General features: G+C 38.1%; 1 protein-coding gene across 4 annotated transcripts in view; it reads left to right on the plus strand.

The window, feature by feature from the left end:
- The first annotated feature begins 1,649 nt into the window (after positions 1 to 1,649).
- LOC130472539 (DNA repair protein rad50) overlaps positions 1,650 to 25,003 on the plus strand; it is an 81,811-nt gene continuing 58,457 nt past the window's right edge. Inside the window, exons 1-5 of one of the 4 annotated variants that reach the window (XR_008933073.1) lie at positions 1,650 to 2,085; positions 3,349 to 3,474; positions 3,551 to 3,627; positions 4,018 to 4,168; positions 14,585 to 14,894. Coding sequence is in view for 2 of the 4 variants with exons in the window: in XM_056843843.1 (XP_056699821.1) it covers positions 3,560 to 3,603; positions 4,018 to 4,168; positions 14,585 to 14,833 (444 nt within the window). In the remaining 2 variants the exon portion in view is untranslated. Of the gene's footprint in view, positions 2,086 to 3,348; positions 3,475 to 3,550; positions 3,628 to 4,017; positions 4,169 to 14,584; positions 14,895 to 25,003 lie in introns of those variants that run through there. The other 3 variants (XM_056843843.1, XM_056843844.1, XR_008933074.1) reach the window with 3 other exon arrangements.

A 25,003-nucleotide genomic window follows, 5' to 3' on the forward strand; every position in this document is an offset into this window, starting at 1 on the left:
ATAATAAAGACAAGATAGGAACACTAGTAGAAAAAACCCATGTTGCAGCCCCCTTGTTGCAGCGTACATGCATTAATACGCTTTAACAACCAGTCGGTCAACGCGGGTCAAACCATTTAAAGAGCTGTTGCAGCGTACAATTTAATTGTTCCCCGCATAAACATTTGTTGCAGCGTACATTTTAAAAGCCCCCTGCAATAACTCGTTTTTGTTGCAGCGTACACCTTAAAAGCCCCCTGCAATAGCCGAGTAAAAAAAAATTTCGCTGCAATCTTGGTTGAATAACTAATTCAGAACAAATTAAGAATCTCAAAATCTTATTTCTCGCGCTGAACTCTCTTCTTCTTCGCTGGGCTTTCCCTGCGTCGTCCCCACCAAAAAAAACTTTCCCTGCGTCGTCGATCTAGCTTCCTCATTGGTGGTTCTGGCCTCCTCGCCAATCGCCGGTGGGTCTCTTTTCTCGCCTCCTCTCCAGTCGCCACATGTTGGCTTGATTGGACGGTGGTTCCAAGGAAAATCATAGCTTGCTCGCGCCGGTGGTTCCAAGAAAGAAAATTTCTTGCGTCCTGTTTTCCGTCAACCTCCTCGATGTGGCTAGTACTTTTAGGTTTGTTCAATTTGTTTATCTGATTTTTGTTTTAAAAATTAGGATTTGTTCAATTCGTTTTTAGGGTTCTGTGCTTTTGTTCAATTCATTTTTAGGGTTTGTTCAATTCGTTTGTTCAATTCTTTTTTAGGGTTCAACTCGTTTGTTCAATTCGTTTTTAGGGTTTGTTGAATTCGTTTGTTCAATTCGTTTTAGGGTTGTTCTTGAAGATGGATATGCCGAAGACATCAGATGCTCCTTACCAGCTTCATTATCCGGCTTATGATAGCAAGACTGGTGCAGCCTTTCAGTGGAGGTGGAGGTGGAGGTGGATGTTGTGCTTGGAGCTGATGGGTCCAATTCCCGGGTTGCTAATTCTATTTCTGCTAGGGATTATGAGTATGCTATTGCCTTTCAGGTTAGTTGATTTATTGTTTTAAGACCTCAATTCTTATAAGTTTTTATCTGTATAGACCCTTGACCACAATTAATACTTTTTATGATTAACATTGTCAATAGCCTTGAATATGACCTGGCCAAAAGTGAACCAAAATTGAACCAAATGACTCATTATCCGAATTAAATATATGAGTCGAATCGCAACCAATTGGACTGACTTAATTGGCATCTAGACTTTTAAACTTCGTAGTAAGAAACAAGTAGATGAAGTCAGAACTTCTTGTTGGTTTTTGTCTTGGATTAATTATAGTTGGTAGTATTATTACTTGTAAATTTTTGAGTAAAAATATGTATTATGGAAATTTTTGATTTTGGATATTAAGCTAGAATTGAACTTACCATGTCGTAAGCATAATTGTTGAACATCTTTGTTGCTACAAGTTGATATATGCATTAAAATTAGTTACTTAATTAGTTGTTGGTGGCTGGTAAATATAGATAATCTACTTGTGATAAAATGGATGATTGGAAGGTTAGATCAGGTCGTCCTAATCCATTTGGCTAACAAACAACATTTGATCGAAAATGAAAAATGACCCTGCCCTTAATAAGTGGGAAATGATCTTATGTATTATTGACTAAAATGCTGTTTAACTTGAATTGATTATAACAAGAGCCAATTTGGAAGAATAGTAGAGTTATATTTGATATCTTCTTTTTAAGGAACGTATCCGGATACCTGATGCAAAGATGACCTATTATGAGAACCTAGCTGAACCCGAATGAATTTTACCTCTCGTCTAGGAATGGATATTTTTATTTCAATATGATGCTCTATTTTGTTCTGAATATCTACTAGGGTATCCTTGGCGAATTATGTATTTGGTAGTTTTTTCGATTCGCCTGTTTCCTCATTCCATTTCTCTCTCCTTGATGTTGCTGCTGTTTGTGCGCTCTGATCTTGGAGATGGGGAGACCTCCTTGCTGCGATGAGGCCAATGTCAAGAAAGGCCTCTGGACACCAGAAGAAGATTCTAAGATACTTGCATATGTAGCTAACCATGGAGTCGGTAATTGGACTCAGGTTCCTAAGAAAGCAGGTAACGCCTTTCCCTTTAGGGATTACTTTTATACTATCTGCTGTCTTCGTTTTACTTCATAATTGCTCATATAAGATACTTCCATTTGATACCAGTACAGACCTGAATGGTATATTGGTACCCTCTGGCCAGTATTTCAGAGAAAAGCATCTGAAAAGAATGTTAGTCCTATGAGTTTCTCTTTACTATGTTGTGTGTACTGATTGTTGAATACTTTTGTTGTCAAAAAGTGATTCAAACACTTGAATTGATTTTCGCACTACGACCTATGAGTCTGGAAAAACAAACTGCTCTCACCGTGTGAATGCCAAAATCTAAATTTGATGTCACTCTCTTGCATTGCCAGCTTATGCTGTGTTCTAAGATTATAATATCATGTCTAGACTATTTGTAGGGTCATCAATCATTGATTTATTTGGGTGTTTCAGCTATTTTCATCAAACGATAATTCAAGGTTTGCGCTTATTAATGTATTAGTTTCCTTACATGACTCAATAGATGTAGGAAGAGTTGCAAGATTAGGTGGACTAACTACTTGAGGCCTGACCTTAAGCATAAAGATTTTACAGAACAAGAAGAGCAACTCATTATTCAGTACCATGCAGCTATAGGCAGCAAGTGCTTTTTCACATATTTTCTGTTTCTTTTTTAGCATCCATCAAACACACAACATTCTGTTACTGATTCTTGTGAATAAAGGTTAGAACCTTGTCTGATATCCAGTTTTTGGTCTGGTTCTAAATTGGTACCTGTGGTCCCTAATAGCAAAACACCTGCCAGAAAGAAGCTTGCAAGTTATTAATCTAATCAAATTCTAAACGCGGAGTTGTTTAGAGTCGATATGAATGATTCTCCTCTTTGTTAAAGCTCAAGCCAAGTTTTTTATAGTCTTTTACTTCTTTGGATCAGCATATACAATATCAAGAGTTCCCAGCAGTTAGATTTTACTCCTAATAGGAAGATACATTGATAACACCCTAGCTAATTATCTAACTCTCATATATGGTTGACCCGTGTTTTTAGCTCAGCATATTTGCTCAAGATGTTTTTCACAAAGCATATTTGCTGAATAACTTATGGTTAGCCTGTGAGCATTTTAGCTCTTTAGATTGCCATGATACTCATACGGTTCGTGCTGTCAATTGTCATTCCTAGAATCCTAGTTGCAATGCTTTAAAATATGCTGGTGTTGTCAATATTCCTGCTTGGTTATTTGGATTTCCATAGATAGCTGTAGATTTTTTACTTTTGTAATTTCTATAGTTGAATAGGTTTGGTTGAACAAAGTCAGTGTATGAGAGCAACATATCAAAAAATGAAAAGGATGTCAAATAACCACAATACAAGGATATAGACAAACGCTACTTTGACCAACTAATCCAGCTCAAGGTACCTTTTACACAGCTTTTACATCCTTTCTTAAAGCTATTTTCCTTATATTTTGACTGGGTTCTCGTTCTGACAGACTACAGAAATGGCAAACCAAGACCTTGACAGATACTACAGTGCTCTAGACAAGTAAGCCTTCCCTCATAAACTAAAGTACGGTACATTTTATCTTTATCTGGCAGTGTGCTTTTGTCTCCTTTTTCGATAACTATGTATGTACTTCCGGTATTTTTTGCTCTTTCATTTTTAGCATCTTCTTTGTCTGACATTGTTGCTTTATGTCATTGTGATGTTTTCTTTTGCTGATGATTTGATATTTTAACGATTAATAAGTCTATATTGTTTCAACCTCAAATTTCCTATTGTGCCAACAAGGAAAGCATCTTATTTTATGTATTGATATTGTTTTCACCTTCGAAACACTTGGTCTACCTTTTGGGCACGAATTTTGTTCCTTCCTCTCATGACATACATTTTGGTGATTTCTACTGGCTTTCTGTGCTAGTTGCTAATGTCGAATATTTTGGGTTTACCTTCCTCCAGGGCACTTATGCGTTTTCACACTATGAAAATGGAAGAAATAAATAGAATTATTCGTGAACTCTGGCAGCAGACATACAGAGCTCAGGACATTGATTACATATACATACATTCCGATTCTGAAGGTGCTGGAACTAGATCTTACAGTTATAAGGTAATAGCATATTCTTTTTTCTTTTTCCTTTAAACTTATATGTTATGTCTGACATTCTCCTTCCACGGCTCCCAACTTTGAACTAAAGAACATAAGGACTCATTTGATTCTTATTACATGACTAATATGCATAGTTTTAACTTTCTAAAACTTATTTGAATCTATTTATGCACATTTAAGGATCATTGGGTCGTTATAGGTCATATTTAGAGCTAAAATGACATTTCCGCTCCCAACTTTGAAATAATGAACCTAAGGACTCATTTGATTCTTATTACATGACTAATATGCATAGTTTTAACTTTCTAAAACTCTTTCGAATCTACGTATGCACATTTAAGGCTCATTGGGTCGTTATAGGTCATATTTAGGCTAAAATGACATTTCCGCTCCCAACTTTGAACTAAATGTAGGGTAATACAGTTAAACATAATAACATGTGCGGAACAATCCCCAAAGCCAGGAAACATGTATAAAGCACAGATTAAGCAAACTTACATTCGAAGCGTGTTTTCCACAATAATCTGTCAACGAACACGAACAAAGAACTCCATTTGTCGTTCCTCTACTTGGATCACCGACACGTCAGATCCGTCTTGATAATCGTAGCTTAGACAATTAATCAAGATACTTTGCTTTTGGGAAGAACTCACTTTGGAGGCACAGAGAGAATTAGGGTTCTCTGTGTCTCTAGGGTTTGAGTGTATGAATTGTGTGTGTGTTGGAAACAAGGTTGTAAGGTTATATCATTAACCTTACTAACCGACCAAGCATAAAGCAAGGCCGGCTAGCAAGTCGTGCGAGCCAAGCAACGGACACACGCCCGCGCCCAGCGACACACTGCAGGCCGAAGCCCACAGCGCGCGCGCCGAGCAGCTAGGCCGTGGGCCTTGCTCTCTCGTCGCTGCTGTGCGCTCTTGCTTTGCGTGCTCGCGCCCAATGGGCTTGCCTTGCTTGCTCGCGAGCTTGCTGGCTCGTTGGGCCTTGCACGCTTACATGCTTGGCTCGACGGGCCGGCAACTCCGATGCCCTTCGTATTCGCGATTTAATATATTTCCGATATATTATTTATCGTTTCGTATACGACAAATCACCGTCGTACGATACGATTTATTCGTGTCGCCCAGCTTACGAATATTCGCGATACGATTTACGATTCCGACAAAGGTCGTAACGTATAATATGTTTCCAACTAATTCCCGAAAAGCTATTAAATGAATTTCCGATTCATTTAATCCGGTGATCTGTTACGTGTCATTGGTGTGACCTTGTAGGTTAAGTCAAGAGTAAGTTGTGAGTTCAATACCCATTAGAACTCACTGATCGGAAGCATTGCTCCAGCTAGCTGTTCCGATCACTTGATCTTACTGAATTAATTGTTCGCAATTAATCTGAACCTTGGTATTAGACTTAATGCACCTTGGGTGAAGGACATATTTCCTTCAATCTCCCACTTGTCATTCGGAAAAATGTGCGTCCACATTCCTTTGTCACTTAGTGTTACTTACTGAACATAAGGTAAGATCCAAGCCATCCTTATTAGGTCCAGAAGTGTTTCTCGGATTACAGAGTTCAACTGTCAAACTTTTGCAGAAGGTTAAGCCTAACCATTCTGAGCACGACCATGCATTTTACAGTATCTAACTCTCCGAGAGGCCTTGTTACACAACAACACCATATCCTATCAAATATAGGAGGACAATCCATTCTTGCAATCTATGAACACTCACTTTGATTCATAGTACGCCCAATAACTGCTTTTATAGCCTCCTTTTACGGTGCGACGTTTAGCAAGTATCAAAGCGAACTAATTCTCAAACGAGCAGACATAATCGCTCATGTTTTGAGGAACGGTTTCTAATCACCATTAATGAGAACTACCTATGACATGACTTTAATCTCTTAAAGCGTTCTCATGGTCAATCCGATACAAGATCCAATAAGTATCTATGCAAACGATTCTGACATCCAGTCACTCTAGTTCAAGAAACATAACTAAATAATCTACTTGCAATCTAATCTTCATTAGTCATTGGTCGTCCACCTTTCAATGACCTGGATTAGGGATCCTTTGTGAATTCAATATTCAAGTTCACTTATGGGTGTTTCTTTGTCGAAGAATCCATCTTGACATCCCATTTGAATGACTTGAATCACATGGACTTATCATTTAATTCTAAACCACAATGAAATGAATATGAAATAAATAAATTTCATAAATATGAAATGGTTAAACCAATTGTTTTAAACATAGATCTAACAGATGTTCTAAAACAATACTTAGAAAATCAAAGCCATCCTCCAACATGCTTGATTCCCATGGTTGCTACATGTGCGTTGTGTTTCACTTGTGGCAACGGTTTAGTCAATGGATCCGCGACGTTGTCGTCAGTTCCAACCTTGCAAATCTCGATTTCCTTTCTTTCAACGATCTCTCGAAGTATGTGAAATCGCCGCAGTACGTGCTTGGACTTCTGGTGGCTCCTAGGCTCCTTTGCCTGGGCAATGGCTCCGCTATTGTCGCAATACAAAGCCACTGGTCCTTTAATGGAGGGGACAACACCAAGTTCTTCGATGAACTTTCGAATCCAAAAAGCTTCCTTTGCTGCTTCTGAGGCAGCAATGTACTCGGCTTCAGTTGTAGAATCCGCAATAGTGTTTTGCTTAGCACTTTTCTAGCTTACTGCTCCGCCGTTGAGGAAGAACACAAACCCAGACTGTGATCTGAAATCATCTCTGTCGGTTTGAAAGCTTGCGTCCGTATAGCCCTTAACAATCAACTCATCTGTACCACCATAAACCAGAAACTGATCCTTAGTCCTTTTCAGGTACTTTAGGATGTTCTTGGCAGCAGTCCAATGCGCCTCACCTGGTTCTGACTGGTACCTGCTCGTTGCACTGAATGCGAACGAAACATCCGGCCTTGTACAAATCATAGCATACATGATGGATCCAATAGCCGAAGCGTATGGAATTCCACTCATCTTTCTACGCTCATCAGATGTTTTGGGACACTGATTCTTGCTTAGATATACGCCATGTGACATGGGTAGATGGCCTCTCTTGGCTTCCATCATATTGAACCTAGCTAGCACTTTGTCAATGTAAGTGCTTTGGCTTAGTACAATCATCCTCTTAGATCCATCCCTATAGATCTTGATGCCCAATATGTACTGTGCCTCTCCTAAGTCCTTCATTGAGAAACACTTCCCGAGCCAAGTCTTTACAGACTCCAACATAGGAATGTCGTTTCCAATAAGCAGTATGTCGTCAACATACAAGACTAGGAATGCAATTTTACTCCCACTGACCTTCTTGTATACACAAGATTCGTCCTAATTCTTGATGAAGCCAAACTTATTGACTGCTTCATCAAATCGTTTATTCCAACTCCTTAATGCCTGCTTTAGTCCGTAGATGAACTTCTTAAGCTTGCATACCTTTCCTTGGTTCTTTTGATCGACAAAACCCTCCGGCTGTGTCATGAACACAGTCTCTTCAAGAACACTGTTCAAGAAGGCAGTTTTGACATCCATTTGCCATATTTCATAGTCATAAAAGCGGCAATCGCAAGGATTATCCGAATAGACTTAAGCATCGCGACTGGAGAAAAGGTTTCATCGTAGTCAACGCTGTGAACTTGCCTGTAACCTTTTGCTACCAATCTAGCCTTGTATATGTATAAAATTCCATCTTTGTCTTTCTTCAACTTGAAGACCCATTTGCATCCGATAGGTGTGAACCCATCCGGAAAATCAACCAAATCCTAGACTTGATTTTCAGACATGGAGTCTATTTCAGATTGCATGGCCTCTAACCATTTAATGGGGCTTGGGCTCGTCATAGCTTGCTTGTAAGTCAAAGGTTCATCACTATCCAATATGAGAACGTCTAAGTTTTCAGTCAAGAGGGCGCCTGTCCATCTGTCCGGCTGAAAAATAGTTCTATTTGACCTACGAGGGGCAACAACGTTTTGAGGAACTACTCCCACTGGCTCTTCTAAAGACCTTGGAGGTTCATCAACTTGAACATCTTCTAAAGAGTTTTGAGTTCGTTGTTCGTCTCGAATCTCTTCGAGGTCTATTATTCTCCCACTTGTCAATTTGGAAATATGATTTCTTTCCAAAAAGACACCGTCACGAGCAACGAATACCTTGTTGTCTGACTTGTTGTAGAAATAATACCCCATAGTTTCTTTTGGATACCCAACGAAGAAACATTTGTCAGATTTAGGTTGTAGCTTGTCCGAAATTAATCGCTTGACATATGCTTCGCAACCCCAAATCTTCAGAAAAGACAACTTTGGAAGTTTCCCAGTCCATAATTTGTATGGAGTCTTTTCAACAGCTTTTGACGGAGCACGATTCAGTGTGAGTGCTGCAGTTTGCAACGCATGTCCCCAGAATTGTAAAGGAAGTTCGGCCTGACCCATCATTGACCTGACCATATCGAGTAAGGTCTTTTCTCCGTTCCGACACTCTATTCCATTGAGGTGTCCCCGGAGCAGTCAATTCAGAAAGAATACCGCATTCTTTTAGATAGTCATCAAACTCGTGGCTAAGATATTCACCTCCTCGATCCGATCTTAGAGCTTTGATTTTCTTGCCATGTTGATTCTCTACTTCATTTTGAAATTCTCGAAATTTCTCAAACGATTCAGACTTGTGCTTCATTAAGTAAATATAGCCATATCTACTGAAGTCGTCCGTAAAAGTTATGAAATAGCTGAACTCACCTCTAGCTTTCGTACTCCTAGGCCCACATACGTCCGTATGTATTAGCCCTAGTAGTTCGCTTGCTCTTTCTCCCACCTTTGAGAAAGGTTGCTTTGTCATTTTGCCAAGTAAACAAGATTCGCATTGATCAATCTTCTCTAAGTCGAATGATTCTAGAATTCCATTCCGTTGAAGTAATTCCATGTGCTTTATGTTTATATGGCCTAATCGACAATGCCACATAAATGTGAGATCCGAATCACCAGTTTTAGCCTTTTTGGTATTTATGTTAGAAATGTGTTTGCTCGTATCTAGCACATAAAGACCGTTTTCTTGTTGTGCTGAACCATAAAACATTCCATTCAAACAAAAAGAACAACTATTGTCTTTAAATTGAAAACTAAAACCTTTAGAATCCAAACTTGAAACGGAAATGATGTTTCTGGTGATACTAGGAACATAGTAACAATTTTCTAGTTCCAAAACAAACCCACTAGGCAAAGAAATAAAATAAGATCCTACGGCTAATGCAGCAATCCGTGCTCCATTTCCCACGCGTAGATCCATCTCGCCTTTATCAAGCTTTCTACTTCTCCTTAGTCCTGTGAATTGGAACATAAGTGTGAGCCACAACCAGTATCTAATACCCAAGAAGTAGAATTAGCAAGATTACAATGTATAACATACATACCTGAAGGAGAAGCAACGTTTCCGTCCTTCTTCTCTTCCTTTAGTTTGGGGCAATCTCGCTTGTAATGACCAATTTCATTACAATTGAAGCATTGCGATGTGGAACGAGAAGCATTCCTCTTCATCTTGCTCTTGGAAGGCGCCAGATGCCCTCCGGGAGTGGACGAAGATGCAACCTTGCTTTTCTTCCCCTTGCCTACTTTCTTGAATTTAGTCACATTCAAAGGGTCTTGATTGAACTTAAGGATTTACTCGCATTTCATGAGTAATTCCACAAGTTCACAGAATGTGCTCTCTTTCTGATGAAAGAGATAGTGCATCTTAAAACCCTTATAATCCTTATGAAGAGAATTCAACACTAGTGCAATAGCTACCGACTCTTTGATGGAACCACCAAGTCTCTCAATTGTGAAAAATAATCCAGACATCATATCCACATGAGACCAAATTGATGTGTTTTTGTCCATCTTGACAGAGTAGATGCGCCTTTGTGCCTCCAGAAGTTCGATTTCTAGGCACGACTTGCGTGGGGTTACGAGCTTGAGATCGCTCATCGAATTAGCCAATTCGTCGACCCCATTGCCACCAGTTTGGCACAAGGGTCGAAAACCCGCACACTTATCCTCGAGGCTACTTAGGAGAGCTTGAGGTTCAAAAGTAATGAACCTCCCTCTCCAACTCTCAGGGATAGACTTAAGGATGAACTCCGTGACAAGGTACTTGTGAAGTGCCCAACTTCTGTACCTTTCAGGAGTAGTGCCTCGCGCATCATAGCTAGGGAAAGGTTGTTCAATGACATAGTGTATGCCATTAACTTTCAAAACTTCGACAAGTTTCTTTTTCCATTCAAGAAAATTAGTCAAGTCTAACTCGACATCCAGAAATTCAGATGATATGATTGTTGTTATGTTTGCGACCATTTTGATTACTACAATTGAAAAGAATTTGCAATAAATAACCATTCATACAATTCAATAACTTTGAAATAAAAGAAAAAACATGCAATCATTAAAGCTATTAAAACATTTTATTCATGCAAAAAGCAAAAACATGGTCCAAAATGAATGAAACGATTCCAAGACCCCAAAAGTCCAAAATCCTTAAGCAGCTTTAGCATGTCTTAAGTAGTTTAAGATTTTAGGTAAGCAAAACCTATTGCTAGTAATCTCCAAATTACTCTTGGTTAATAAACTAATGCCATAATTTATCCCATTGCCACAACTTAATGCCATTGTTGTTTGAGTTGCAATCACAATCAACGTGCTCCTTTAGGACGCCTTACCACCTAAGTCAACTAAAATAGCACCTCGCTTTAGCGTAAACCTACTATCTTAGATCCCTAGATTTTTGTAAGTGTTGATTTGGAAGGCAATTTTTAAAACTCAATATTACTTGGACCTAGTTGTTTCTATGTTGGTTCGATTATTTAGTGAACTTAAAACTAATCGATTCATAGGAAACAACCTGTTCATGCAAAGCATACATACATTCATACATTCACGCATAATATATATATATTAAATTGCATAAATAATTGGTGATCAAGTATGGCCCAAAACTTCTTGTCTTGAAGCATCCAATCTTCATCACCTCCTTGTTAGCTTGGCATCGTCTTGAATCTTCGTTCAAATGCTAACTTAAAGTTCTAAACTTAGAAATACTTGAAAATAATAAATTACATCAAAATTTCCATGGTACGCAAACCATATTTAAAACTTTACATTCAAAGATAGAACGGTGCGCAGACCGTATTTAACTATCCTAAATTGGCCATACTAGTCACTTGGAGTACCTGCATTGCATAAAATATATATTCTACGCATTCACCCATTCGTATGCTAAAACGAATGACCCATGTTAATATGCAAGTATTTACGTGAATTAATTAAAATTCACGTTCACATAAACGCGTCTTAAAAGATTAATCAATTTCAAATTATTAATCCTTAGACTTTATTCTAATTAAAATTGAATTTAATTAAAATAATGCGAACTACGAAATAATTAAAATAATTATTTCATTTTAATTTCATTTAGTGGCTCCCACTCAAACCAATAATTATTCCGGATAATTAATTATGAAATATTAAATTAAAACTCGCGGCCCGGCCCAAGCAAATAAAATATTAAATTAAATATCCCGTTAGCCCAAATTAATGCAAATATACGAAGCCCAACGAATTAAAGATTTAAAAAAAAAGTCCAATTGCTTGATTGGGCTAGGCTTGCGCCCAGCCCCGCCTCGCGTGAGGCCCTAGAGCACACGAGCAGAGCTCGCGCACCCCGCCCCATCGCTCGCGCGGGCGCGTCCCCGCAGCGATGCTGCCCTACGCTGCGTGTTGTGCATCGTGAGTGCTCGACGTTGCAAGGCTTGCACCTCGCTTCGTTGCAGCCCCGCAAGCTACCTCGCCTGCCCTTCCCTTGCCCAGCGCGCACGAGGCACGCAGCATCGCTGCTGCTGCCCGTGTCGCATGGCTCGGTCGAGCACAATGGCCTCGTATGGCTCGACGAGCCATACTTCCACCATGCTCATGTTCGTGTTTTTGGTTCATGAAACGGACCAACTTAATTAAAATTAAATTTAATTCACGAACTTGCATTAATTTTATTTTTCAAAAAAAAGTTACGATTTAATTTTCGAAAAACAACGATCTTTAACGATTTAATAAACTTTAACGACAATCCAATTTCGTAAAATTAATAAATCAAGGTCTAACAATATTCAAACTTTCAAGAAAGATCGAATCAACTTTAAAGTTTGAACTTTTAATTAATAAAATCCAAAGCTTTAAATCGTTCTTTAACAATTAAATTCCAGATTTTTAATAATTTGGTTTAAGTGCGATTAAAATTAACGAAACCATTCAAAATCTTAATCCCATAATTTTTAAAATTAGCCACTGACCCATGAAATTATACCCCCTTCCCCAATTAACCGAATTATTAAACCAAAATTAATTAAAATTCAATTAGGGTTACGAATTTTACGAATTGGGGAAAGGCAAAATTAGGGTTTATACTTATCGGAAAAATCTGAAACTTTTACCATAGATCAAGCATGTACCCAACAACATTGTGTCAAAATGTCAAGCAATTCCGAGTAGTTTAGGTTGACCTTGTAATTGAATTACTGTCCGACACTTTTAATTTTTAATGAAAAATTAACAAAAACGCCCAAAAAACGATACTTCGAGGCCTTTTTTCGCAATTCTATTCTCATGAGTTGATCTTATAAAATCGTTTTCCATCAGATTAGGGTTTTAAAAATCGAAAACGCGAATATTTTTGATTTCGGAACTGCCAATTTCGCAATTAATCCCATAATTCGAAAAAATTCCGAAAAATCAACAAAAATTCCAAAAATTTCGACAATGCAAAAACAATAATAATCATGCTAATTCATGCTTTGAATACATAAGGCTCATGATACCACTGTAGGGGAATACAGTTAAACATAATAACATGTGCGGAACAATCCCCAAAGCCAGGAAACATGTATAAAGCACAGATTAAGCAAACATACATTCGAAGCGTGTTTTCCACAATAATCTGTCAACGAACACGAACAAAGAACTCCACTTGTCGATCCTCTACTTGGTTCACCGACAACGTCAGATCCGTCTTGATAATCGTAGCTTAGACAATTAATCAAGATACTTTACTTTTGGGAAGAACTCACTTTGGAGGCACAGAGAGAATTAGGGTTCTCTGTGTCTCTAGGGTTTGAGTGTATGAATTGTGTGTGTGTGTTGGAAACAAGGTTGTAAGGTTATATCATTAACCTTACTAACCGACCAAGCATAAAGCAAGGCCAACTAGCAAGCCGTGCGAGCCAAGCAACGGACACACGCCCGCGCCCAGCGACACACTGCAGGCCGAAGCCCACAGCGCGCGCGCCGAGCAGCTGGGCCGTGGGCCTTGCTCGCTCGTCGCTGCTGTGCGCTCTTGCTTACTGTTGCGTGCTCGCGCCCAATGGGCTTGCCTTGCTTGCTCACGAGCTTGCTGGCTCGTTGGGCCTTGCACGCTTACGTGCTTGGCTCGACGGGCCGGCAACTCCGATGCCCTTCGTATTCTCGATTTAATATATTTCCGATATATTATTTATCGTTTCGTATACGACAAATCACCGTCGTACGATACGATTTATTCGTGTCGCCCAGCTTACGAATATTCGCGATACGATATACGATTCCGACAAAGGTCGTATCGTATAATACGTTTCCAACTAATTCCCAAAAAGCTATTAAATGAATTTCCGATTCATTTAATCCGGTGATCTGTTACGTGCCATTGGTGTGACCTTGTAGGTTAAGTCAAGAGTAAGTTGTGAGTTCAATATCCATTAGAACTCACTGATCGGAAGCATTCCTCCAGCTAGCTGTTCCGATCACTTGATCTTATTGAATTAATTGTTCGCAATTAATCTGAACCTTGGTATTAGACTTAATGCACCTTGGGTGAAGGACATATTTCCTTCACTAAAGAACCTAAGGACTCATTTGATTCTTATTACATGACTAATATGTATAGTTTTAACTTTGTAAAACTTATTCGAATCTATTTATGCACATTTAAGGATCATTTAGTCGTTATAGGTCATATTTAGAGCTAAAATGACATTTCCGCTCCCAACTTTGAACTAAAGAACCTAAGGACTCATTTGATTCTTATTACATGACTAATATGCATAGTTTTAACTTTCTAAAACTCTTTCGAATCTGTTTATGCACATTTAAGGCTCATTGGGTTGTTATAGGTCATATTTAGAGCTAAAACGACATTTCCGCTCCCAACTTTGAACTAAAGAACCTAATGACTCATTTGATTCTTATTACATGATTAATATGCATAGTTTTAACTTTCTAAAACTCATCCTAAACTACGTATGCACATTTAAGGCTCATAGGTTTGTTATAAGTCATATTTAGAGCTAAAATGAGATTTTCAAGTTTCCAAGAATCATTCCAATATATTTATGATTAATTCAAATGCTAATTGACTATTGTTATAGAAAATTTCGCATCCAAAGAAGTCGAATTTTAAGCCTAAGTCCAACTTGGAGGTGGTGGGTAGTTGTGATCGTAAAACACAAGAATCAACCACCAAAAGCAAGAAAGCAGGACTTGCATACGATGCAATTCAATGTCTTGGTCCGTCATGCAATTCAAGGGAGCTTGATCGAGTTGGTTTAGATGTTATAGAACAATCTTTTATGGAAAAAAGTATGCGTACGTTGAAATTGGAACCTACATATATTTAAATGTATATTGTACGTGCACTTTGGTTTTGGGATATATACAAAATACCAGTTATTGTTTTTATATTTGTTATACAGGTTGCAATATTCTATTATTGTTGTGACATGTTTCTATATTTGGTGCAAGGCACTCTAGGTATCCCTAAACAAAACTAAAATTTTCCCGCCAAAAGTGCTTTGTTGCAGCGTACATATATATGTGTGCGCTGTAACAAGGGTGTAAAATTTAGCAAAAATCCAGACTTGTTGCAGCGTACAAATAGATGTACCCTGCAACAGGTGAGGTCTTTTGTGGCGTACACGAATTTGTACGCTGCAACAAGTCAAGATTTTGGCCAAATTTTTGACACTTGTTGCAGCGTACATGCATATGTTCGCTGCAAAAAAGTACTTTTTGCAGCGAACATTGTACGCTGCAACAAGTTCAGACTTGTTGCAGGGCCCCCAGTTGCAGCATACGATGTACGCTGCAACAAGGGTCTAAAATCCCGCTGCAATAAGGGTTTTTTCTACTAGTGGAACGAATTTGAGATTCATAAGGGGAAGAGTGGTTTAAATTTTACCAAGTTCATATCGAGAGTTTTCCAAACGGCCAAACCCACCTTCTCATGGTGGAAGGCCCCTACCTTACGTTCTTACATGCTTTACAAAGTATATAGGTACACTAATTAAACAAAAAAATATTCAACCAACATTTAACAGTCTGAGTAAGATCCCACATCATAAGGTTCATAACTATGTGTAGTTATGCACTAAAACTACTCAGAAACCATATACTCAAAAATTCACCAAGACAAACTAAAAATAAATATATGATAGAATAAACACCTTCCACTGTGGAGTAGACTCTCCTGTAACAATATCCTCATTAACAATAGTTGTGCCAGCTAATAATAGCATATCTGCTGGTATAGAATTATCTTATCCATTTTGACCGGATGACCCTCCAATAGAAATAACATCCGCAGGAAGAAGATCTGTTCCAGAGAGCTTCATCCCCTGCAATGCACTAGCATAAGATAAATTCTACGACCAATAAACAAGATGATACAAGATAAACAATGAAATACTTGCCCTAAGGATGCACCATTACGGTCTGGTTATCAACGTGTACACGTCTAAGATCCATTAATGTTTTTAAAGGACTCTTTGCCACAGTTTATTCAAACATGAATAAGATGAACAACATGAACAAGTTGGAAAACCAATATTCATCTAAACACAAGAGACCTACACAACAAACCAAAAAACAAACAAAAAACAACTGAATGTTCAAACTGGGTAATATTAGTTATAAAATTTAAGTGACAAACAGGAGCATGGAAGACCACATTGCACAAATTAGTTATGGACAAATTGAAGATGTAAGTGATTTCATTCAATATCATCCAGATTATCTAGGATGAAAACTTGAAAACTGACCAGGACTAGTGACACGCATAAGAATCTGTCAAAACACTCCAAAATACTAAAAAGGGCAATGACACAGTAAAGTAAGAGCAAAATATTCTCGTGGAACCATAGCATCTTATTCGATTAAAATGTCTTGTCAATGCACTTCTCCATAGTTATGCAGAGAATTAGGGTAACATTGTTTCACATTTCCTTGTGAAAGAATGCAGGAACTAAAATTTTGGCATAAAGCCAACTTCAAAAATTATAATTCGACTACATATACAATACATGAACCATTTAAACAGGCATTAAATGCATAACCACGCAAGTGGAGAGAAAATACCCCTAATACCACAACAGTCATAACCAATAATCAGGAAAATGGACACAAACACCAATTGTGGTCTTTGAGTACCCTAAGCTTGCGGAGTTGGGTTTGAATTAAAAAGAAAGGAAACTTACCTATTTATAAATTCAGAAGAATTTCTTGTGCTTCCACCATCACCGCAGGGGTCAACGTTCCTGATTATAAGTGCCCATGGATAAAATGTCTCTCCGTGACTGAACTGCAATATTGTCGATTTCATATGTGCCACTACTCCTGTAGGGGGTTGTTTTTTCCGCGTCGTGGTTTTGTTTTCCCCTACTGGTTTTATAGATTTTGAATTTCAAAGGAGTCGCCACCAAACAATATTTAAGGGTCCGGTTTGGAAAGACCAAAGTTGACTCTTATGGATAAGGCATTGAATCTTAGAAACCGAATGGGTGAGATTCGAGCAAGGGAACGAATTGCTTATTTTGAGAGCTTTGAAAGTACATTCGAGTGCAAGACAAGGATCATTTTTTAATAATCCTAATCATGACACTAAGTTGGTTTGAGCATGCATTTTAGAACATAGAAATTGCTACTTGTACGAGGTCACTTTGCTTTAAAGTTAATTAAAGGAACCTAAGGCCAGTTTGTCCAAAAATTATCTTTGTTAAGCGTGATGTAACCTTTTGTATGTTGTTGAATTTAGCATGTGAGGTGATGAAAGAAATAAACATGTAAAGCATCATCCCAAGAAATAAAGGAATTATTGAAATGCGTAAAAAACCACATCACCTTAAAAAAAGGTGAGTAAAGAGTGCGGAATTGAAATTGCAAAAGTAAAGGTGCGATATTTAAAGTGCGTTATTGAAATGCGATATTGAAATTGCGGTATTGAAAGTGCGATATTGAAATGTGCGATATTGAAATGCGATATCGAAATTGTATTATTGTACTTGAGATCCAAATGCCAAACAACTACTTAATAATAAGTGAGCCCGACACTGGTTCAATTCTCTAAAAATCTCCACTTTAGATGAGTTGCTCATCATAGAGTATCTTTGATTTTGGTTATTGAAATAGAACTTGAATATTGAACTTGAATATAGAACTTGAATATAGAACTTGAATATTGAACTTGAATATTGAACTTGAATATAGAACTTGAATATAGAACTTGAATATTGAACTTGAATATTGAAATTAGGAGACTTGGTTCTTAAAGATTAGACCTTTTAATGTGAAAAAAACCTCACCTTTAATATTCTCCATCACTTGATATTGATTCTAGTTTAAGGAGTGATTACAAACAACCTTAAACATCATAGAATCTTGAAAATGGGATTTGTATTTGAGCATAAAGATGAATGTTCATGTGTTCTAGTTTGGAAAAGGGTTCGCACTTTTCCGAACATCCTTAAACTTGTATAAAGTTGGGGTTTTTGAAGATTTGATGATGATTGTTGTAAGTAATACTTTCAAGGATGAAAGTTTCAACTTACTAATCATGTTTTTTGAAAACAAAGCATAAAGATTGAAACTTAAAACTTGTCAAAGGAGTTTGGATTATCATTTGAGGGGGGTTTCAAGTATGAAATCCCCACAAAGATTACTCCTTTTTTGACATTTCCTAGTTCAAGTGTGTGTATGAACATCACAAGAACATCATAGGAAAACTTTAAATAAGAAAGGTAGAAACTTTAATTAAATCATGGTAATTTGTATTAGGGATTCGGAATTACCTATTTAGGGTTAGGTTGGTTTTCCGATTAATGCTCCCAATTGCTTAAGTGTTTGGAAATTGTAATGGAAATTGTAGATTTGAACTTGAATTTTGTATTTGATTTTGAGAGGAAAATTGGAGATTATGACATTGTATTAGAAATCTGCCTCCCCCAAATGCTTAGGAAATGAGGGTTTTTATAGGAGATTAAGCGGCTAAAATCCAAAAACCACACACTTGGCATGGAAGGTGCACAATGTCGCATTATGATTAGTCTAAGGTGGACAAGTCCTTTTAGCCACATCATTTGCCCCTAAAGAAAACAAGCATAAGCAACAAAAGATGTGCACTAAAAACATAATAAATGGGTTTCAAAAGGGTCAGTACTCACCTTTGTCAACCAATATGAATGCGATGACTTTTTTGGTAAATCCATGAATATGCAATATCAACAAGACATCAAATATGTCAATATTCAATAATTATGAGCCATGTAAATAGTGAAAAGACTGAAAACAAACAAAGCATCTAGCAAACGAAAGACGACATAAGCATAAATATATGTTAGACACATCAAATGTTCCAACAAATGGCTGAAATCTTGAGAACATTTTGCAGTCAGATTTAGCAAACAAAAAGACACACTAAGGATAATATTCCATCAAAAATATATATGTCAAGTCTCAATCATATTGCATAACATATGTTAATAAAAAAAAAATCAGACCAGGTTGTGATAAAACAGGACCTAACACTAATTGATACTAGTGAGATTTCATTTTATTTTTCAAAATTTCACTGCAACATCAGGTTCTTCCAACTTTATTTCCTCTACATAAATTTCACCACTATCTTCTAATGCACAAAATAAATTATAAAGTTCATTGAAAGTACAAACAAAACAAAGAAGAAATATACATATCCAACAAAAGTAAATTACCAGATGAATCAAGTTGTAGAGCTCGTATCTCTTCTGGAAGATCTTTCATAAAAAAGATTTTTGGACCAAAAGGAAGTTAAGCCAAAGCAATGTACACTCCATTCAAATCAAGAACTCACGATGACAACATAGACAATAGTGTCATGTGTAAAAAAGAAAATACAAATACAACATTGTGGAAATTTATTCAAGTTAAAGAAATTGCAGAACACACAATTAGAGAATCATGGGCCAAAGACTAAACTGCAGCCGCTGGAAGATTTGATGAAAAAATGCAGCCACATGACCAAACTGCAGCAGAGCACAACAGACCCTGCAGCAGCAAGTCACTGCACAAATCGCATCCCTAACAACTAGCAGCTGCTGGAAAAAAAGAAGCAAAGCTGCACTTGAAGCAACCTGTAGAGACCAACACAACAACATGAAGCAGAAGCTGCAACAACCAATCACACCGCACAAACACACTGCCAGCAGCTGCAACAAACAAACATGAGAAACACCACAACAACAGACTGGAACAACAGAAACAAAGAGTAGTAGCACACAGCACAAACAACCTCCAAACACCTCTAATGGAACGACATACAGTTATGGAAGCTATAGTTACACAAACAACCAAACACCTCCATCATTTTCGTTTTTAATTAACTGATGGTACTTAACAAATTAGAAGACCATCATTAAAAATTAAATGGTGATAATTAACAAATTTGAAGAAGAACAAATTTAACAAAATTGGTGATAATTAACAAAATTGCAGAAACTACCTGTAGGGGTTTACAGTTAAATACATAACATGATAGCGGAATAACCCCAAAGACAAGAAGCATGTATAAAGTACAGATCAAGCATTACTTACGTTTGTAGCGTGTTTTCCCTTAGTCCAACGTATCACGAATACGAACAAGAACTCCAAATGTCGTTCCTCTACTTGGTTCACAGACACGTTCAAATCCGTCTTGAGGTTGATGGCTTATATGTCCTTCAAAGATCATTGAGCTTTTGGGATGAACACTCTAATGGAGGAACAAAGAGAATTAGAGTTCTCTCTTGCCTTAGGTTAGAATAATGTGTAAATTAGAATCAGGAAAACTTAGGTTATAGGTTATTAAAATAACCTTTTAACCAACCAAGCTAACCGGCCAAAACCGCAAGGCCTTGACTGGCCAGCTTGGCCCACGGCAACAACACGTATAGCAGCTCAGCCAGTAGTTGAGTCGCGGGCCTTGGCTGCTGCTGCTGCCCCTTTTGTGTGCGCATGGAAAAGGAAGCAAGGCCATGGGCCCTTGTGCATTGGTTCCTTGTTTCCTTTCTTGTGGGCTTGCTTTCGTGTTTTCTTATTAATTATCATTCGACAATTCATTCATCGTTTCGTAGTTGACGATCCATTGTTGTACGATATGATTATTCGTTTCGCCTAGCTTACGAATATACATAATCACGATATATGATTTTACGATCCAATGTTAAATCGTATAGTTATATTTTCCGAACTAATTTCAGCAAAAGCTATTAAATGAATTTCCGATTCATTTAATCCGATGATGTGTTACATGCCAATGGTGTGACCTTATAGGTTCAGTCAAGAATAAGATGTGAGCCTAGTTAGGATTAGAACTCACTGATCGGAAGCATTGCTCCAGCCAACTATTCCGATCACTTGATCTCACTGAACTAATTGTTCGTAATTAATCTGAACCTTTGGTATTAGACTAATGCACATTGGGTGAGTGACATGTTTCCTCCAGTCTCCCACTTGTCATTCAGACAAGTGTTCATTCACATTCCTTTGTTGCTTAGTGTTACTTGCTGAACATAAGGTAAGATCCAAGTCATCCTTATTAGGTCCATACGTGTTTCTCAGATTACTGAGTTCAACTGTTAAACTTTTACAGAAGGTTAAGCCTTAACCATTCTGAGCACAACCATGCATTTTCACAGTATCTAACTCTTCGAGAGGCCTTGTTTCACAACAACACCATATCCTATCAAAGATAGGAGGAAAATCCAGTTTTACAATATATGAATACTCACTTTGATTCATAGTACGCCCAATAACTGCTTTATAGTCGCCTTTTATGGTGCGACGTTTAGCGAGCATCAAAGCGAACTAATTTTCAAACGAGCCATCATAATTACTCATGTTTTGAGGAATGGTTCTAATCACCATTAATGAGAACTACTTATAACATGACTTTAATCTCTTAAAGTGTTCTCATGGTCAATCCGATACAAGATCCAATTAGTATTTATGCAAAAGACTTCTGATATAACATGTCCATCTAGTTCAAGAAACTGAACTAAAAATATACTTGCAATCTAATCTTCATTATTCATTGGTCGTCCAACCTTTGAATGACCTGGATTAGGGATCCTTTGTGACTTCAATATTCAAGTTCACTTAAGGGAGTTTCTTTGTCAAATAATCCATCTTGACATCCCATTTAAATGGTTTGAATCACTTGAACTTTCTCATTTTATACTAAACCAAGATTAAATGAATATGAAATAAAGATTTCATAAATATGAAATGATTAAACAAATTGTTTTAAACACAGATCCAACAAATGTTCTAAAACAAAACTTAGAAAAATCTAAGCCATTCTCCAACATGCTTGATTCTCATGGTTGCTAGATGTGCGTTGTGCTTGACTTGTGGCAACATTTTAGTCAATGGATCTGTGACGTTGTCGTTGGTTCTAACCTTGCAAATCTTGATTTCTTTCCGTTCAATGATTTCTCGAAGTATGTGAAATCGCCGCAGTATGTGCTTGGACTTCTGGTGGCTCATAGGCTCCTTTGCCTGGGAAATGGCTCCACTATTATCGAAATACAAAGCCATTGGTCCTTTTATGGAGGGGACACCACCAAGTTCTTCAATGAACTTTCGAATCCAAACAGCTTCCTTTGCTGCTTCGGAGGCAACAATGTACTCGGCTTCAGTTGTAGAATCCGCAAAAGTGCTTTGCTTAGCACTTTTCCAGCTTACTGCTTCGCTATTAAAGCAGAACACAAAACCAGAATGTGATACAAAATCATATCTGTCGGTTTAAAAGCTTGCGTCCGTATAGCCTTTAACAATCAACTCATCTGTACCACCATAGCCCAGAAATTTATCCTTTGTCCTTTTCAGGTACTTTAAGATATTCTTAGCAGCAGTCCAATGCGCCTCTCCTGGGTCTGACTGATACCTGCTCGTTGCATTCTCCTGGGTCTGACTGGTATCTGCTCGTTGCACCGAGTGCGAACGAATCATCCGGCCTTGTACAAATCATAACATACATGATATATCCAATAGCCTAAGCATATGGAATTCCACTCGTCTTCCTACGCTCATTAGATATCTTGGGACACTGAGTCTTGCTTAGATATATGCCATGTGACATGGGTAGATGGCCTCCCTTAGCTTCCATCATACTGAACCTAGCTAGCACTTTGTCAATGTAAGTGCTTTGGATTAGTCCAATCATCCTCTTAGATCTATCCCTATAAATCTTGATGCCCAATACGTATTGTGCCTCTCCTAAGTCTTTCATTGAGAAACGCTTTCCAAGCTAAGTCTTTACAGACTATAGCATAGGAATGTCGTTTCCAACAAGCAGTATGTCGTCAACATACAAGACTAGGAATGCAATTTTACTCCCACTAAATTTCTTGTATACAAAAGATTCGTCCTGATTCTTGATGAAGCCAAATTCATTGGCTGTTTCATCAAATCGTATATTCCAACTCCTTGATGCTTGCTTTAATCCATAAATGGATTTCTTAAGCTTGCATACCTTTCCTTGATTCTTTGGATCAACAAAACCCTTCGGCTATGTCATAAACACAGTCTCTTCGAGGACACCATTCAAGAAGTCAGTTTTGACATCCATTTTACATATTTCATAGTCATGAAATGAGACAATCGCACGGATTATCTGAATAGACTTGCGCATCGCGGCTGGAGAAAAGGTTTCATCATAGTCAACGTCGTGAACTTATTTGTAACCTTTTGCAACCAATCTAGCCTTGTATATGTGTACAATTCCATCTTTCTCTTTCTTCAATTTGAAGACCCATTTGCTTTCGATAGGTGTAAACCCATCCGGCAAATCAATAAGATCCCATACTTTATTTTCATACATGGTGTCTATCTCAGATTTCATGGATTCTAACCATTTTGTGGAGCTTGGGCTAGTCATAGATTGCTTGTGGAACATAGGTTCATCACTATCCAATATGAGAAGTTTTAAATTTTCAGTCAAGAGGACGCCTGTGTAGGGGAATACAGTTAAACATATAACATGTGCGGAACATCCCCAAAGCCAGGAAACATGTATAAAGCACAGATTACGCATACTTACATTTGAAGCGTGTTTTCCTGAGTTTAGTATCAACGAACACGAACAAAGAACGCCAATTGTTGTTCCTCTATTTGGTTCACCGACACGTTCAGATCCTTCTTGATAATCGCAGCTTAGACAATATTCAAGAGTGTTTGCTTTTTTGGGAAGAACAATTTTGAGTAGAGAGCAAAACTGAACGTACGTAATTTCAGAATTAGGTTTAGGGTTATGGAAAAACTGATTGGGTGTGTGGAAATATAACCTAATATTATATTTAGTGTAACCAGCCAAGACACAAGGCCTTGACCGGCCACACACACACACACACACCGCAAGCCTTGCGCGCGCAGCCCACTGCAGGTCGAAGCCCACAACGCAGCCGAGCAGTAGCGATGGGCCATGGGCCTCGCGTTGCTTGCTCGCTGCTTGCTGCTGTGCTTATGCGCGCACTCGTGGCCAAGCGGGCTGGCTTGCTTTGTTGAGCTGCGAGCTCGCTGGCTCGTTGGACCTTGCGCGCATGCGCGCTTGGCTCGACGGGCAGACAGCTCCGTTCCGGCTCGTATTCGCGACGAACGCCTTACGGCTATAAGTTATCGTATCGTACACGGCGAATAACCGTCGTACAATACGATTATTCGTTTCGCCTAGCGTACGAATATTCGCGATACGATATACGATTCCGATGCAAGGTCGTATCGTATGTTACGTTTTTCCGAACTAATTCCCGAAAAGCTATTAAATTAATTTCCGATTCATTTAATCCGGTGATCTGTTACATGTCATTGGTGTGACCTTATAGGTTCAGTGAAGAGTAAGTTGTGAGCCTAATATAGATTAGAACTCACTGGTCGGAAGCATTGCTCCAGCTAGCTGTTCCGATCACTTGATCTTACTGAATTAATTGTTCGTAATTAATCTGAACCTTGGTATTAGACTTAATGCACCTTGGATGAAGGACACATTTCCTTCAGTCTCCCACTTAGTTGAGTAAATGCGCTTTTGTGCCTCTAGATGCTCGTTTTCTAGACACGACCTGTGTTGGGTAATGAGTTTGAGATTGCTCATTGAATTAGCCAATTCATCAACCCTATTGCCACCAGTTTCGCCCTTGGGTTGATTCCCCACACGACATCTATCCCTAAGTTGACATAGGAGAGCATGAGGCTCAAATGTAATGAACCTCTCTCTCCAATTTTCGGGAATAGATTTTAGTATAAACTCTGAGACAAGGTACTTGTGAAGTTCCCAATTTCTGTACCTTTCCGGAGTCATACCCCGAGCATAATAGCTAGGAAAAGGTTGTTTAATGACATAACGCATGTTGTTAACATTTAAAACTTCGATAATTTTCCTTTCCTATTCAAGAAGGTTAGTCAAGTTTAACTCGACATCCAAAACTTCAATTACTTTGAGTGTTGTTTTGATTGCGGCCATTTGATTACTACATTTGAAATTTTTTTGCAATAAATAACCATTC

The sequence above is a fragment of the Spinacia oleracea genome, chromosome 4, assembly GCF_020520425.1.
Source record: "Spinacia oleracea cultivar Varoflay chromosome 4, BTI_SOV_V1, whole genome shotgun sequence".
Classification (NCBI taxonomy): domain Eukaryota; kingdom Viridiplantae; phylum Streptophyta; class Magnoliopsida; order Caryophyllales; family Amaranthaceae; genus Spinacia; species Spinacia oleracea.